The sequence below is a fragment of the Branchiostoma lanceolatum genome, chromosome 15 (assembly GCF_035083965.1).
Source record: "Branchiostoma lanceolatum isolate klBraLanc5 chromosome 15, klBraLanc5.hap2, whole genome shotgun sequence".
Classification (NCBI taxonomy): domain Eukaryota; kingdom Metazoa; phylum Chordata; class Leptocardii; order Amphioxiformes; family Branchiostomatidae; genus Branchiostoma; species Branchiostoma lanceolatum.
Genome location: NC_089736.1, coordinates 13,418,317 through 13,435,284, shown reverse-complemented (window position 1 = coordinate 13,435,284; position 16,968 = coordinate 13,418,317). Strand labels below are relative to the sequence as shown.

Genomic DNA, 16,968 nt, shown 5'->3' with positions numbered 1-16,968 from the left:
CTTCTTATTTGAAGACGCACATGGCCACACACACTGGTGAGAAGCCTTACAAATGTCACAAGTGCGAGTATGCTACTGCACGAATGTATGACTGAAAAGCACATGGCAAGGAAGGCACACTGACGGCAATCAATACAAATATGGAGTTTCCGATCGACTGCTCATTGACAAGCAGGGTCTCTAAAATTCTATGTAGTTCCGAAAAAAAGACGAAGGCCAATGTATGAAGCAATGTATTAAGTGTGAAATGTTTTCCGAAGGAGGTACACACATGTGTATGTAAGAGAGTCATTGTGAAGTTATTGCATTTTTTATACCTAATTTTGCGGACATCGAACAGAAAATGGTGAGGATGTTTTCTTTTTACGACTGGCTCGATAGTACAAGTATTGTTGAGATAGCTAGCTTATGTTGTAATGTTTGTTCTGTTGTTGTAAGCCAGATTGCAATGTGTAAGGTGTATTGTTCTTAGATAAAGTACTTTGTAATGTGTACGGAGTATTGTTTTTGTAATGCAGATTGTAAGCTATGTAATGAATGTAGGAAGACTGCAAATGTATCTACTAAGTTGAACGGAGATTTCAATAAAGCAATGAAAATGTGCTGGGACATGTAAGGCTCCGACAAACTCTACAGTAATGTGTTTACGATGTTAGACACAGGATTAACAGTTCATTGGATATGGTAGAGGCTTTTTGACATACTACACTTAACCGCTAGATGTCGCTGTGAATACACCGTGTTCTGGTATGGAAGTAGCTAAGGCCCAAAAGCGACCCTGAACTTCATCCTGTCAAGATCGGCATACATACCAAATATCATTACAATCCCTTCACATCCAGATAGAGACACACATGTACACACGCATGATTGAGATTGTACGGTCGGCGTATAACTACGGCCGCGTGGCGCGTTGGATACACCCGATCCCTCGATCTCGGAAGTTAAGCAACGCGCGGTCCGGACAGTGCTTGGATGGGAGACCAACCAAGGACGTCCGGATTGCTGTAGCCTCACGAAGCTTTCCACGAAATCGTCTTCCGGGAGGGACGTAAAACGGGGGTCCCGTGCTCGAGGAGGTGCCTCGAACACGTTAAACAGCCTCATTACCCTACACATTGGGTACCTGCCTGCGGCACTGGCTGCAAATACACCTGATATTATATTATATATTATATAAATCCGCGTTACATTTACAGCTGTCTTCCGCGGTAAATTCGCTGCAGATTTCTTGCACGAGTTAACTCCCTCGATGGCGAAAGTCCCTTGCCGGCATTAGAGAACCTTGGACCGTGTAAGAAATCGCGCCACTCCCCCTCTCCCAAATATATACGCCGCCGTTCCAGGAGGTCTGCGAAGGAGGCTATATAACACCTCCGGAAGTGCAACGTGACCCCGTACGTGACGCGAATACACATTGCCATATGTTTACGCCGCCATATTGGAAAATGGCGTGTTTCGAGAGAGAATGAATCCAGACTGAATTTACTCGCAAATGACCGTAGATACGTTGTATAGAGGATGTTAGAAATACAAGGACGGAATGATCTGTTTCCTGGCCAGGGCACGGTATTGGAAGGCGGAGCCCATCCCTCTCCTTCCACCGCCTTTTACCTCCCCAACCGAAGTCAGGTACCCATTTTTACACCTGGGTGGACTGAGGAAAGTCGTGTTAAGTGCTTTTCCCAATGCACAACGTCGGGGCGCATGTCCAGACATGTCTCGGGCAGCCCGGGTTCGAACTCGGCTCCCCTTGTTTGACAGTCGGATGTTCTATCCATTACGCCACACGAGGCCACTGAACTCTACTAGCATTAAATTGACGAGAGATGGTCCAGACGGTTGACAGCCGACAAAGGTCTCTTTGTTCAAGCGAATTTTATTCAGCACAACAGCTCGTCAAAACAGCACATCCCACTTTTTGGCTTACATCGATCCTGCAGAGTTAGTATGCCTTATTTACGTAGGTGGATGGCCAGAGGCCCTTGACATTCAAACAGATCTTCTGATTAAAACATTGTCCGTGAGGTTTTTCTGACTTGGCTGGTGGATGTAAATGTCATTGTTTCTTCAATTATTTACACTGGAAATATGTGGTTGGAAACAATGAGTAACTAAAGAAAGTCAACATTTGTAGGCAAATGCAGCATATATCTCTCCCCATGGCTTCCTCGTGCTAAAATGGACCATTCCGAGGTCATCCCCGTGTAGAGACAACAAAGTTAACGATCCTCATCAAGTTACGGCAGGGTTACGGAAGGACGGGTCTCTGAACAATATTTCGTCAGTATCGGTCATGCAGTCTGCAATCGATTCGATAGACGGCGCTTCTGTCATGTCAAAGGAAGCTGCATTAAACAACCTACATACCAGACGCCGCTTGGTTACAAAGAATTATATTGATTACACAGGCATAGGTTAACATAGATTTTATAAAAAATACAGTCTTGGTCTCCTAATCTGGCTTGCTATTATCATGTCATATGGTATTTAACGCCATATGATATTCGAACATTTCGATTTTCAAAACCTGTATTGTTTTGTATCTTTAATTTTGCGATTCCCCGTGTACCGTGTATTGTTGCGAAGGGGATGATTGTCTTTGCCCGGCTGACACGCGCTCATGTCCCACGTGTCCAAGACGACCACGTCTGGATCCGCCCGGAACATCTCTCGTATCACCTCCGTGATCTGGTAAGCCAGCCAGTCGCTCGCAAGCAGGTAGAACTCCAACTTTCCTCCTAGAATGTCATCCATTTTTTAGTAAATGAACATGGCCTAATTTGTGTATTGAAGAATGTTTTGTTCCTCCCAAACAATGACTGCTATTTGCACATTGCTCAGGGCAATATGTGCGACCAACAGCATAAAGATTTCGACGCGACCACCATCAATGCTGGCCCCATCACCGTGGATACGACCTACCTCGGCCATGACACCAACGACCGAAATCTCGCGGGCTACGCGAGAGTTGGAGAATTCCGAGATGTCCTCCTGATACCCCCATTGGTCAGTGTCAAAGTCCGCTTCAAGGCAACCGAGTAAGTTTTGAAATTGATTTTAATCTTTATCATTAATCAATTAAATTTTATGAGGATAGAGGCAGGAAGAAAGGTTTTTCAGCCCCGTAGGTACTCTCGGACAATGAGTCGGCTTATCACTGGGAACCGAGAAATGAGAGACTCTCATTTCTCGGTTTCCAGTGATAAGTCGCCTCATTGTTGGAAGCCCAGATAAGAAAAAAAAACTCGTCACTGGTAGATTAGTGATGAAAGCACCACAGGTGCTGGACACCGAGTGATTACAAAGGAACCCGTGACCTCGGTTCTCTTGCGGAAGAAAACATGATAATCTGATATTCTGTAAGGAAAGAAGAACTTTTCAATTCAAATCTCCAAAATACCTTTTTTTTTCATACAATATCCCTGTGGCTGTATGTATGTATGAATGTGAAAAATATCAAATTTAAAGGCAACCAAAGCAAATTTAGGGCCAAAAATTGAAATTAGGAACATGTTGAAATCTTTTGCTAGTGACATTTTCTACCACTGCTAGTCTCGCGAGCCTACAAAAATTCCGGCCACGATTTTCAGTGAGTTCTCACATCACAACGATGTTGTATGTGTGCATCATGGGCGTCGTTATACATTGTGACAGTGTCTTTTGAACTTATCATGTATAGAATATACAAAATGAATTGACATTAAAAATCCGATTTTCGGGCCCTAATATTGCTTGGGTTTCCTTTAAGAAGTGTTCAATGGGGTTATAGAAGCTTGTTTTCAGTACCATCGACAGGATTTTAAAGGGTAGCTAAACTAATGTTTCTAAAGTGTACTGCAGTATGTTAAATAAACCACGAAGTCCTGTTCTTACTTGTTTTGCATTAGTCCACCATAGATTAGGATTTTCACAACATTTGAAACACAATGCCATATTGCGCAATGTCGCACGACGTTTGACCTTTGTGGCGTCAAAATCTTTTGGTTATACTGCAGTATTAAGTTAAAAAGTTAAAATCCTCCCACACCATTATTAATGTATAGGGCGGTGCCCATCTCCGTTTCATATCCCTGGGTCACACTGTGGTGCAATCACTGTAGCAGGGGGCTAGTCCACTGGCAGTGAAATTTGTTTCACTTCCATGCTGTTTCAGAAGTATGTACCATTCTATAAAGTCTTTGGTATGACTCAATGCACCTCTTGCCCAGAGGTGTCCTACCTGGGGCTTGAACCCCAGTCCTTCTGGTCCAAGTAATTTGAACCAGATGTTGTGAGGGACAGAAGCGCATACCACTACACCACATGGACACCCCATTATGCTTTACAAAAAACTTCTTCCAGCTACACAGGTCCATACGTGCTTCACTGCCACATCCTGAACCATGAAGACGAGGGGATGATGATGGTGACGTACTGTAGTCCGTCCGGGCAGGCCACGCAGAGCCCCTGGGAGTCCTCCGGTGGACACAACCCGGGAACCTGCTCGTCTACTGACGCGTACCCAGACATACTGCAGAACAGTGCCGGGAACAGACAAGCAGTCACCAATAAGTACGTGTATATAATACTTTTCTATTCATTTTTCATTTTCATTTATTTTTATTTATTTTTCTATTGAATGAATAAAAAAACTTAATTGTACATTTATGCTTAGACAAGTGTAGGTCATGGTGATCAGCAAAGGAATAAATACAGTGTTGATAATGTAACGTAATATTTTTATTTTTAATTTTTTAAATCTATTTTTATTTTATTTTATTTCTCTTTTTTAGGATAATATGAATGGTTTACTTCGCAAGTTAGAAATGATGCACAACGGTAGCAGACTACAGACTGAATTGGTGTTGTAACATTTACATTAAAATCCGTTCACGTGATTAAACAAATAAATACGATATACACTGTACAAAACACATCGACCATTAAAACCGTTGACTCTTTACTACAATATTCAAAAATCTCGTGGATGGCCATTATAGGATTATTGGCCCTCCTTTAGGTTTTTAAACGGTGCCTTAAGGCCTGTTCGGTTCCAATAACAGCCTATGTTTGGTACCAATAACCACCTCATGAACAACCAAGTCGGCGAAGTTATAAGGTGTGTGATGAAGGTTAGACATTCAGGGAATAAGATACGCCAAAAATTGATACTCAGCAGTCAGACGTTTTAGACTAGCCTCTACCAGGCTCCGCGGGATGGCTGGAAAAAAAAGTAGAAATTGGCTTGTGAATAGTGTGCCAAGGGAGTTAGCTACGGAGAGAGGGTCCAATCTGCCATCGAAATGGAACCTTACTGTATAGCGGACCTACCCTGTATAGCGAAGTGCCGCGGCTGATTTCTACTATTTTCCCAACGATAGGACGGAGCCTGGTAGAGGCTAGTTTTAGACAGCATCCGCTATCTTTCGTCAGTGACTGACGTGTTTCCTTGACTTTCGTTAGTCACTGACGAAAGACAGCGGATGCTGTCTGAAACGTCTGACTGTTTCAACATTTTATCCAGTTGCTTGAGTAACTATTTTGAGTGGCGTAGGTTATACGGTGCTACTAGGAACATGCATTATGACGCCAAAACAATTAGACCAATAAGTTGTCAATATATGGGATTTTGATTACCTGGGTTACTGGAAAAATATAGCCTTCTGATTGGCCGACGTCATAAAGCTATATGATAATGTATATTCCCTACTGAAAATTACTCGACTGTTTCGGACCAAACGTTGAACTGCTGCAAGTAATGCAAGGAGAACGTCATACACAATTAACAACCCAACTATTCATATCCTTGTAAAGCAATCTGGCATGCATGATTTCGTTGACTGTATAAACAATTGCACTGTACCGTGATAGTAACCAGTTAGCTAGTAGGTAGCATGTAACTGTTTAGGAGTAGACGCTAGCTTATTTCAACAGATACAGTACTATGGAATATATTTCTTTATGTCGGCACTTCAACGATGCTATATTTAACCTGATTGATGCTATATTTAACCTGATTGATGCAAACATCTGTCAGTAGAACTGTAATTTCTCAAGTCCCCCCTCCCCTCCCCCTCACTGGACCCGCGGCACGCTGGCGGCGTCACTGCGGCCGATCGAACTGACAAAGGACTTCGACAAAAAACGTATATTTTTAAGCCTTGTGTGTTTTGCTGTCTTTTTGGTCACACATGTACGATTTGAATGATATTCCCATTATAAAGTCAAGGGTACCACAAATCCGGTTTAGGACGCAGTGATGCCGCCAGTGTGCCTCACTTCCAGTGAGATGGGTCTTTAGTGATAGAGGAAGCATTAACGTGTTTCTACTGCATGTATGTACATGACATTGTGTAATCTTTCTAAGGCCTGTATTTTGTATTGCAGATGGCTGGCGACCCTCTTGATGATGACGGTGGTCTCTGTCAACTTATTTTTCTTGTTGACACTATAATGGAACACTTCTTTTTACACAAAGCTTAGGTCCTTTCATTGAAAGAAGACTAGTTGTCTGTCAGTTTGTTTGTCTTTCATAAACATCAGATTTCATCTACGGAACTATAGTGGATAGTTTAGTTTTTTTTAGTACATAAGCCTAGATTTGATTGCAACCGTCTCAGTGAAAATACAGGTGACAGTGCTGAAGTGTCTGTGACTTTGCCGTGTTTTGTTTGTATTTTGTTTGTATGTTTGTATTGCATTACCGGTAAGCCACCTCATGGCGTAACACACCAGGTTTGTACTGAAAAGTACAAGCTGAAATCCGGACAGATTTATTCAATCCACTCACACGGGAAAGACCCATACCTATTTCGATAGGTCATTAAGTGTGATCTTTTACGTGCTCAATGTGTAGCTGTCCTCAAAAACGGGGCCTCCATTTAACGTCCTATCCGAGGCACGCCCCTTACTGAAGCTACTAGGTAATCTTTTTCACCTGAGTGAAGCGATGATAGTAGTGTAAAGAGCCTTTTCCGAAGGCACAACGTGAACGGGACAAATCAGGGAACCTCGGATTCGAACCAAGCATCTCTGGGTTCTGGTCCTGCAACTACACCACCGCGACGCCACCGTGTTATTCAAGTGGAAATGATATCAATTGATTCAACATAACTCATTGGATATGCTGACATTATATGGAATATATGTACTTTATGTGATTCTCTATGATTCGAACGAGTCCAGTAATAATACATTCAAATTCTTCACTATTTGCTGAACTCAGTGGGAAACAGATCGTCCTGTTGTTCACTCCCTGATCATGTTCTACAAAATTGACCATACTCACCCGTATCTCAAGCAATTGATCATTGAGATTGGAAACAAAGTTTTCATTTCTCCCTCTTACGATTTTTGCAACAAAATCAATCTACGGCTACCGCTTTTTCCGGATCTTTGCTGTCAGCATAACTCAAGAACCTCCGGATAGATAATGATCATATTTGGTATGTACTTAAAACTATAGGTGTTGGGAAACGAAGGTCAACGTTGATTCTTGGGCCCCCTAGTATGTGCCCTTAGTACTGCAGCGGAACGTAAGTTTTTTGTGTATCTTTTGATCTGAACGTACTATGGTCCAGATTTTTGGGTGGCAGATATCTATTTGTAGAGCCTTTAGGGGTGTATTTTGGTGCAGTAATCCTTTTTAAACGACCTGGCAGTCGATGGTGAAGATGATCGTTAGAATAGATCAAAGAACTAGAAAATGGTTAACAGCGCATTCGGGGTACACGGGGAAACAAAGAAAGAAATGTTTCAATTTTTACCAGCACATTCTAAGATATATCCTTTCCAACATTCTCCAATCAACAATAGGGTTGATCTTGAAAACGTTATGGGTCGTGACATGCAATCCTCTGCACAATCATTCTGAGCTTGATAAAACTCTTTCTATCGTCATTTTCACATTTTTGTTCTACTGGAACACAAATTGACCGATAACCACCATTAAATCGTATACATTTCGCCATACTCTACCATCATACTCGTAGTGCGAGGCAAGCTTCCCTCTCTTGAACAAGTGATCATCTAAAGCTGCTACTATAATACAGCAACTGATCATAATCTAAACATCTTTGGGAGACGTGCGAACATAGTGACTAAGCTGCTGTTACAGTTTGTTTGTAGTTTAACTGTGCATACTTCAAACTATTAATACAGCTAGACTTCCACGACCTCATACCTTCCATAATAATGTTAACCTTTTCCAATGTTTCTGTTGTCTTTTAAACAGATCTTTTGAACATTCCTTGACAAAGGCACTTTGTTAATATGTGTCGATGTTGAGATTCACCATTCGAAAGACAGCGGTGTTGACAATGGGGGTTCGTCACCTTTAAACGTTTGTGGTTACGATTGAGTTACAAGTTATAAAAGAGCATGGTCTGACCGTCAGCAGCATAAAATTTTTAGCATTTTAATAGCAGCGTGTCAAGTTTGACAACAAAATTAGTTCTTGCATAAAAGTATCAGTATCATACACCGCATTTTTCAGCTACATAATTTTGAAGTAAAGAGAATGACATGGAGAGAAAGCACTGCAGCGTTTTTAATTGGCAGTATAAAAGTTCACGGATAATGTACAATACATCTATGATTATTGTTATATAATATAGCTCGTCGTTACCTAACTGGGTAATCTGTAAAAAGCAGCATACTTGAAAACGTTGATGGAATACAGTAATACGAGTACAATTGCAATAGAATGATAAAAATAGACGTATGTAACAATTCGTAAAAGCTACAACGTTTGCGTGTAGTTATCTTCATCTCAGCACTACTTTGCCTCTACTCGTAACGCGATATTTATGTCCATTAGGTAGCTCATTCAATATTTTCAAAAAGTTGTTTCTCATCATTTTCTCAAAACCGGACATGACAGCTTGAACACTGTGAACTTAAGCAACAGTAGGCGGAACGTCTTCAACTCTATCGGCAGTGGCGTCGCTTGAGGAGAACTTTTCTCCATGCGCACTCATGTCGACACTATTGTGTTGACCGCTGGAAAGTTTCATGACTCCAAAAAACGTCGCGTCATGGTCCAGTTTAATGACACACCCGTCACAGCGCATGTGCAGGTACACGCTGTTGTTACTGAACAGGTGAATGACTCCTGCGGTGTAGCAGGTGTTCCAGGGGTCAGTCTCCTTCATAGTCTTCCAGCAAGTCAAGAAGCGGTATGGGTTGTCCTTATCAGTGTTCACCACCATTACAGAATGGCTGGCTGCTGGCGACGTTTTGTTGTTGTACCAATAATAGACCTATAGATAACAAAAAGGAATTGTTAGATTTGATGAAAATGGTTAATGATTCTGTAATAATGGTAGGAATCAACATGTTTATAAAGTATACATTTTTGCTTTTGACTAAAATCGACACTCAATAGTTTTTTTTTATATTAATTGCATGACGTTAATTGACATGATTTATTATTGTAACGAGATGAAAAGATACCGTAAGAAAACGTGTGCATTTGGATGTCGAATGTTAGCTTTCTTGTTAAATGTTTTTGCAGGCGATTTGACTCCTCACCATCGTTATTTTTCTCGAATATAAATGTATCAGACTTTTAAAAAAAATACAAGTGAAACCTTTTGCATTTACTGATAGATATCTGTGTCGGTTAGCGGGTTAGGCATTTCTTACCTGGCTGTAGATATAATAGTCACCCTCCTCCAAAACAGTCAGTATGCCACTGTTAAATCGGAACTTGTCGGATGGTTTAAACCGTTCCCACTGCTTTGTGAAAACAGTTTCATTCCCTGAGTGAATAAAAGTATACTTTTGGAACGAACTCTTCAACTTTCCAGCATTACCTTTGTAAAGAAAAAAAAATCTAACAGTCTCCTTGTTTTTACCACGTGCAAGTTACTGTGCTCAAAAATCAAATAGATAGAAACATTTTTGCCAATACTACTTGGTTTATTGGTTTCTTGCGATACCCTTTAGTCATAATACGAATTATCTTCAGACTTGATTATTTACTAGTAAGAGACATTTAAAAATTCTTACTAGTGTATTGTTGGGATAGCAATCCTTTATCCCATTAATTTACTAGTAAGAGACTTACTAGTAAATTAATGGGATGCTATCCCATTATTTTACTAGTAAGAGAATTTTTTAGACATCCTTTCCTTGTAAATTAATGGGATAAGGAGGTGCTATCCAATTGATTTACTAAAAGAGGTTTTAAAAATTGTACTATAGTGAAATAATGGGATACATTTGTGAAAGACTTTTTTTTAAAATTGGATAAATAGCTTTAGCTTAATCTTCCAGGGTTCAACACAAATGCATAAAGACACAGACATGTATACAGAGCAGATTAAAAGGCATTCACATATACATATACATATATATATAATCATAACATATATACTACTGTTTTCTTCTATATAACAGTTGATAAAACACAACACGTACTGTACAAATTACTTACGTTTCACTGTGAGAGTGTTATATGTGGAATCTGTATGAGAAAAAGATATCAGTATAGCTCAGCAGACTTGGCCTTTTTCGTTTACACCCTTTGGTTTATCAATTGATTCCATTGAATTAAATGACACATTTTGCTTTACACATGAATACAAAGGCATTGGAAGCGAAAAAAAAGCTTTCTTGTATCATGGCAACTTTTGGCGTGTCTCATACCTAATTGCAAATGAATCTACCAAATCCCGTCCTCATATCTTAAAGTCTAGGACTACGGTTGTCGCTATTATCAGCCTATGTTATAGCTACAATACGGATTAAAATAAGATATATAATCATTAAATGTAATTAATAAACATCTTTATGAATGTTTTGTGGCAACGCCTTGTACGACTTAAGAATACGACATTAACTCGGTCTCACCTGAGGCAGCTTCAATATGTGCCCAATCACGTGAAGTCACTTCCATGGAGGACAAATTTTCCTCTGTCAATGAAAACGAAATGAAGTAGTGTTTAGGCAGTAACTTAGTGTATCTATGTTTGTATCTCATACAACAGGATTATTACGTGTCAAATAATGTCAAAGAAAACAAATCCCATAGATTGAATGTTGAAAAGAAGGCAAGGTTATCTTAGCATATTTATTTCCTACAAAACATAATGTTCTCAACTTTTTCAAAAGTATGGAGACTACCTAACAAACAATTTCAAAATTGACAGTGCCAAGGCAAATAAAAACTGATTTTAGAATCAATTTAACCCTCAAACACCCGAACCTGCTTTTGCGACTAAAATGACTGAGCGGGGTCAAAAATGACCCCAAAATGTTTTGTTCAGTAAAATCTCCCTTTTCACTTTTTTCGCTGATTGTTATCCCCATACATTGCTTCATCAATGTAAGAGGAATGTTTTGGCATCTTTAGATATGAATAATTCCCGTTCATTATCATAATTTATGCAAAAAGATCAGAAGGACCACCTATTGTCGTATTGAACTATTCCTATTTAGCCAGGGAGGAGATTTTTGAGGCCCACGCAAAACTTCATGTTGCATCACTAATGAACAGCTTACGCGAGAGCCACCAAACTTGGTGGCTTTTAATAAAATGTCCGTAACAAACATTTCAAATTGATAAAATAAGTTCATCGTTTTTCATGTTGCCATGGCAACGGGTTTTGACAGGCATATTTGACAAACTCTGCTAATTTCAGTTCAAACAATGACGTTTCGAGGCTTTGTTGGCACGCCAAATGTATTTTCTTACATTGTTATCATCTTATGTAATCCGATGTAACCTTTATGATTCAACATTGATATTTTATGCTGATTTTATGACGTCATCCGTCAAAATCCAAGATGGCGGATAGAATCCCATAAAATTGCGTCATAATGACGTCATATTACGTCATTATGACCCGAAATTTGTTCTGGGTATACTAATTTATATGTGCATCATCCTCTTAAAATTTGGTGGTCATGCAATAAGTAGTTCAGGAGTTACAGAGGGCAGGTCTCGAAAACAGCACATTATTTTTGCTGGGGTCAGACTCATTAGAAAAGATGTCTACAGACAAAGTCACGGAATGAATTTTTTTAGATCAAACATGTTCAAGTAGCGCGTCAAAATCCGCGCCTGGGGTCAAAAATGACCCCACTCGGGTGTCTGAGGGTTAAAGTAAATAAAGAAAGGTTAACCAAAAAGGCGTTGAAATGAACACGACACATCCTATATTCAACATATAAAGCAATTTAGCATCCGATCCACCCAGACATAAAGTAACGCATAAGTGTGCTTTTCATTTATATTTCACTTACTTATCTCACAATAAACGCCAACCCATCCGCGTCCACAATGGCATATGTAGTGGTCTAAATCATCGATGCAGATCCCTTTATTCTGACATGGGTTGGAGTCACAGAGTCCTGTCAGGATAAAAAGAAAAAAAAGAAATAATTCGCGACCACAATAAGTTGAGCAGACAAATTACCCTTTGAACATGCATATTTTACTCACTCATCTCACAGTTAACGCCGACCCATTCGCGTCCACATTGGCATATGTAGTGGTCAACACCTTCAATGCAGGTCCCGTTATTCTGACATGGGTTGGAGTTACACTCGCCTCCTGTAAGAATAACGAATAAACTTAACAATGCGATAAGCTGGTCAGCTAAGATAAGAGTTGCTCTACATTTCTTTTTTTACGAAGGTCACTATGAGACACTACAAAGCAAGGCTCCAAAGCAACTCAAAGGTTACGTATTGCTTAGAATGTATCTACCAACTTTTGTGGTTGTACAAGACCAGGCAATGTATCCAAGGCAACATATAAAGAAGTTGGAACACTAATGATCATTAGACGAATAAGTAACATTTTCCTTGGTGTGCACGTCTATGCTGTCCAATATGAAAGGGAACTGTTACTTCCAATGTGAGGAGGTTTAAGATATACTACTATCTGTTTTGGTTACTTTCTAGTCTACTGAACGGCAATCGCTAAATGACCGTACATGGACAAGGAGTGTATTCGCGTGATACTTGACTTCAAACTTGGGGTATGATGCAACAAACACATATCATAGAAAAATTCGTTCTCCATCTTCTTCTTTGCGCTGCTTTTTAGATTAATTGTATTTACCGACTGTTTGTTATTTATAGTCTATGTGCTTTGTATCTTATTGTGTTGTGTGTGGGCCATGGCACCAGGTCCATGTGTATTGTACTGTTTAGAATTTCATTAAATCACAAATCTATGAAATTCGCTGAGCGATCTTCTAAGAACCCGTCATAAATGTCCTACAGGTGCCCATATGAAAAGATGAAATGTAGCAATGACAGTAATTTACCATCACATACCACCCCTACGTCATCGCCATGGTCACAATAGTGGCGCCTTTCTCTGTATGGGCACCTCAGGATGGTGGACTCGTTGCCGGTACACCTCACATCACGAAGCCAAATCCTTCTGGAGCCTGGGCCGAAGTTAATGGAAATAGGGACGGCTCCTTTGTATCCGAGATATCTGCAGAGCACGTCTGCGTTATGGATGTCCCAGCCTTTGCTACAGACAGTTCCCCAGCCATTCCGTCCTCTACGGAACTCCACTCTGCCTTCGTTCGGTTTCTGGCCACCGGACAGTCGAAACAAAAATCTGGCTGTGAACGTGAAATAAATGGTGGTTATCACTTGCCGATATAACTTATCATATAGAAATCAATGTGTAAAAATATATCGATATGTTGACAAAGATATAGATAGGTAGTAGATATAGGGAGAGAGATAGGGAGTTAGAGATTAGCTAGGGTATACTGTAGACGTGTAGCCCAAACACACAGATTGCAGCATGAATTTGTAGCATAGACTTCGTCTTGTTATATTTGACAACTTACTCAAACATGTAAGTCTCACTGAGTGACCATCCTCACAGCTCGCATTGGCCGCCACCATCCTGCAGTCTCCTAAGTACCGTTCGTCACCCTCACATGACACAACAGGAGACCAGAGTGTTTCATGGCGTCCATAGCTAAGTCTAGTGCTGTAAGTATGAAATGTACAATTGGCAAAAGTAGTTAATGTGCGTCAAGTTGTGGTATGTATTCGTGCAGTCGTTAGCTTTCTAGTTTCGTATCACAATGTCGGGGGTTTGATTTTCTAAAAAATGCCGTATTTGAGGAGATCCACACATCGAGCACACCAAACGTATCAATAAGAGGAGGGGGTTGATCAGATATGCCTTAGGTTACAACGAACAGTCCCATGTTATTCCTAGGGATGGGGTCTTTATACAACTGGGTTGTAGGAATTTAGGCTATACAATAGATACAAAACAAAACGCTGCTTTGTGCAATCAATACATCCACATGTATAAATAGCTCTTAAAGTCTGAAGTAGTATGCTCGAACGTAATCCAACTTTCCTCATAATATTTCCATGTGATATTCCTTACATGCATGAGGATGAGACGCTGTAAATGTGTTTCAGCAAAATGATAATATCACAGTACACGTAAGTAATAACGAGTACGTACGAGCTGTCGGATTTGTCCTTATATAGATGTTGACACGCCACGTCAGCTTCTTGTCTTCCAAAGGTCCTGTGGCAGACATGGAACCAGCGTCCTCCCACTTTGACTGTTAAGTCCCCTTCAATCCGATGAACATATAACGTGAACCCAATTTGCTCCTGGTGGATGAGTCTTACTGGAGCACAAAATAGTAATTGCACTGTCAAACCCATCTCACAAATTCTGTAATTTTAATAAAACTCAAGACAATAGTTACTATATGTCATTTTAGAAATATGCTGTTATTTTTTCTTATCAAAAAGAATTTTGAAACTAAGATAGAAAATGTGTTAGGCCATACCATCCTCTATGGTCTCCAATGTTTTTGTGTCTGATCTTCTCTTTCTGTTCTGATGTTCCCTTGGAGAGGAAGGCAAAGCTGGACCGTTGTAAGGACGCTGGAAGAATAATATAAAACATATCAGACTTATTTTGCATACATAAAACCAAAATACGTATTTAAAGTATATGTCATTTTTTATAGTTACGTCGTTACACACTTAAAAAGGTATAGATATTTCAATAAAAATCAATGGATTTCAAATGGTTGCAATGACAAGAACCCAAAACGTTTTGGGTTTCCGTCAAAGGCACTGAACAGTGCATATATTGGGTATCTAATAGCGTAGATGAGCTTTATGACTATAGAAAGGCCTTTAACAAAGAAAAACGTACGTGTTCTTTCATTTTGTTGCCAAAGACTGTAGCCGAATGCACCATCGCTCCGTCAGACATCTGTAGTTCTGTGTGAGATCCAGACCTCACTTCTGTCGAAGTCTCATCGCTGGCAGAAACACCCTGCTTGGCGAGTTGTCCCTCCACGTACGCTAACCTTTTCGCCAGGTTTATGCACACAATACTATTGACAGTCAACAAACACAACGACAAGATGGCGACCCAGCAACACTTATGCCTGGGGACTTCAGCGTTTACATCAGCATAGGAGTGCTGGAGGCTTCTTACTTTCTTTGACATAGCTGCAGGTGTCCCTAGGTCTCAGTCGAGAAACTTGGTGCTCTCCAGTGAGATGTTTTCTTGCGAGTGTTAGAGTGGCAGAGGCGCCTACAGGTGTAAACAGCGCACCTGCAATATAACGTTACCTTTCGCGAGGGGTGGGTGTTAATTCTGAGGCTCTTTTATGGTTTAATGGTGAAGGTATTCTAGCAAGAACGAAATGAGGATTATAAATAGACAAACTGAATCTTGCTCAGCTTTTTTTGCATAAATATGACTCTGCATATTTCTGATTGAATAGCTGACAAAATCATAAGAGTGATTCCTTGTTGAAAAACAGTAGATGCTTGGTCTCCCTTGCAATACCCTCAAATGTTTGGCTCCTAACAAAGCAAAGCTGTCACTCCAGTCCCACATGACAAGAGGGCACAGAGGTCACCTGCCCTTATTGACAGAGCCTTTATGGACAAGGTTCGCTGCTGTGTATGACCTTCGGACTTACAAAGAATGTAGTGGCAATCGATGTTGAAGAAGATCGTCAAAATGGTTCGAAACATGTGGTAAAGCTCTCATCGCCCTCCCACACAGGAAAACTAAGAAAACATACATATTCTTTACCCGCATATCCTGAAGATATCCTTACAAACATTGTCGAAATATAACCACATAGTTGATCTTGAAAACGTTATGGGCCGTGACATGCAATGCCTTACACATTCATTCTGAGCTTGATACAGGTGTTTCTCTCGTCATTTTCACACATGTGTTCCCCCGGAACACAAATTTTCCGATAGCCACCCTTTCTCGTATATATTCTGCCGTATCATACTCGTAGTGCAAGGCAAGCTTCCCTCGTTTAAACTTGTGTTTGTAAGAACATTTAAAGTTGCTGCTCTAATACAGAAACTAAACATAATCTGAACATATTTGGAAGACTTTTATGCGCACATTGAGACTATGCTGTTGATACGGCTTGATTTTAGTTACAATTGTGCATACCTCAAACTGTGAATATAATCCACGACTTCATAACTTTGCAAAATATGTTAACATATTCGAGTGATGCTGTTGTCGTTCCTAAAGTTTTTTAGAACATTCATGGACACATCAATTTTGTTATGTGTGTTGCTGTTAAGGATTCACCCATCTATAAACAGGGGTGTTAACAGTAAGGACAGCTCTTCACCTTTTAGTGTTTGTAGTCATGTTTGAGTTACCTGTTTCAATAAAACATGATAGATAGACAGCATACCGTTTCTGGTCTTTTCAAAGCAGCGTGTCAAATGTGACAAGACGCTTTGTCTTTGCATAAAAGTACCAGTATCGTGTAGCACAGTTTCTGTTAGCTACATAATTCTAGAGAGGGAGAAAACGAAAGAAAGCACTAAGTGCTTCTAAGAATAATACGCTTCTTTTTGCCTTTGTATGAATTTTTTTTCCATCAGAGTTACGGCAACGTTTAAAATTGCCCCTTTAATTAGTTCAACTTAAAGTGAAAGGGCAAAATAGTTTCACAGATAATGTACAATGTATCT

General features: G+C 40.1%; 2 protein-coding genes and 1 long non-coding RNA gene across 3 annotated transcripts; 1 reads left to right on the top strand and 2 right to left on the bottom strand.

Annotated features, from left to right (window-relative positions):
* Positions 1–2,824: 2,824 nt before the first annotated feature.
* LOC136421265 (uncharacterized) lies at positions 2,825–6,553 on the top strand. The gene is made up of 3 exons (XM_066408497.1): positions 2,825–3,041; positions 4,345–4,554; positions 6,370–6,553. Exons 1-3 carry the CDS (start codon positions 2,851–2,853, stop codon positions 6,434–6,436), a joined length of 468 nt encoding a protein of 155 aa, XP_066264594.1. The 5' UTR covers positions 2,825–2,850; the 3' UTR covers positions 6,437–6,553.
* Positions 6,554–8,973: 2,420 nt separating this feature from the next.
* On the bottom strand, positions 8,974–10,485 carry LOC136421270 (uncharacterized). The gene is made up of 3 exons (XR_010753412.1): positions 10,421–10,485; positions 9,628–9,743; positions 8,974–9,242 (listed from the first exon to the last, which is right to left on the bottom strand). It is a non-coding gene; the product is annotated as an uncharacterized lncRNA (long non-coding RNA).
* Positions 10,483–14,610, bottom strand: LOC136421260 (neurotrypsin-like). The gene is made up of 6 exons (XM_066408493.1): positions 14,444–14,610; positions 13,806–13,951; positions 13,263–13,571; positions 12,431–12,541; positions 12,232–12,339; positions 10,483–10,899 (listed from the first exon to the last, which is right to left on the bottom strand). The coding sequence occupies exons 2-6, from the start codon at positions 13,861–13,863 to the stop codon at positions 10,808–10,810; spliced, it is 678 nt and encodes a 225-aa protein (XP_066264590.1). The 5' UTR covers positions 13,864–13,951; positions 14,444–14,610; the 3' UTR covers positions 10,483–10,807.
* Positions 14,611–16,968: the final 2,358 nt, after the last annotated feature.

Excerpts from the sequence above, each read along its gene's own strand:
- LOC136421260 (XM_066408493.1), bottom strand. The coding sequence starts at position 13,863 with ATGGTGGCGGCCAATGCGAGCTGTGAGGATGGTCACTCAGTGAGACTT. Across the intron at positions 12,340-12,430 it reads CGGCGTTAACTGTGAGATGA|GACTCTGTGACTCCAACCCA; the intron begins GTGAGTAAAATA and ends TTATCCTGACAG. Across the intron at positions 10,900-12,231 it reads TGGCGTTTATTGTGAGATAA|AGGAAAATTTGTCCTCCATG; the intron begins GTAAGTGAAATA and ends TTTCATTGACAG.
- LOC136421265 (XM_066408497.1), top strand. The coding sequence starts at position 2,851 with ATGTGCGACCAACAGCATAAAGATTTCGACGCGACCACCATCAATGCT. Across the intron at positions 3,042-4,344 it reads GTCCGCTTCAAGGCAACCGA|CTACACAGGTCCATACGTGC; the intron begins GTAAGTTTTGAA and ends AACTTCTTCCAG. Across the intron at positions 4,555-6,369 it reads AGACAAGCAGTCACCAATAA|ATGGCTGGCGACCCTCTTGA; the intron begins GTACGTGTATAT and ends TTTGTATTGCAG.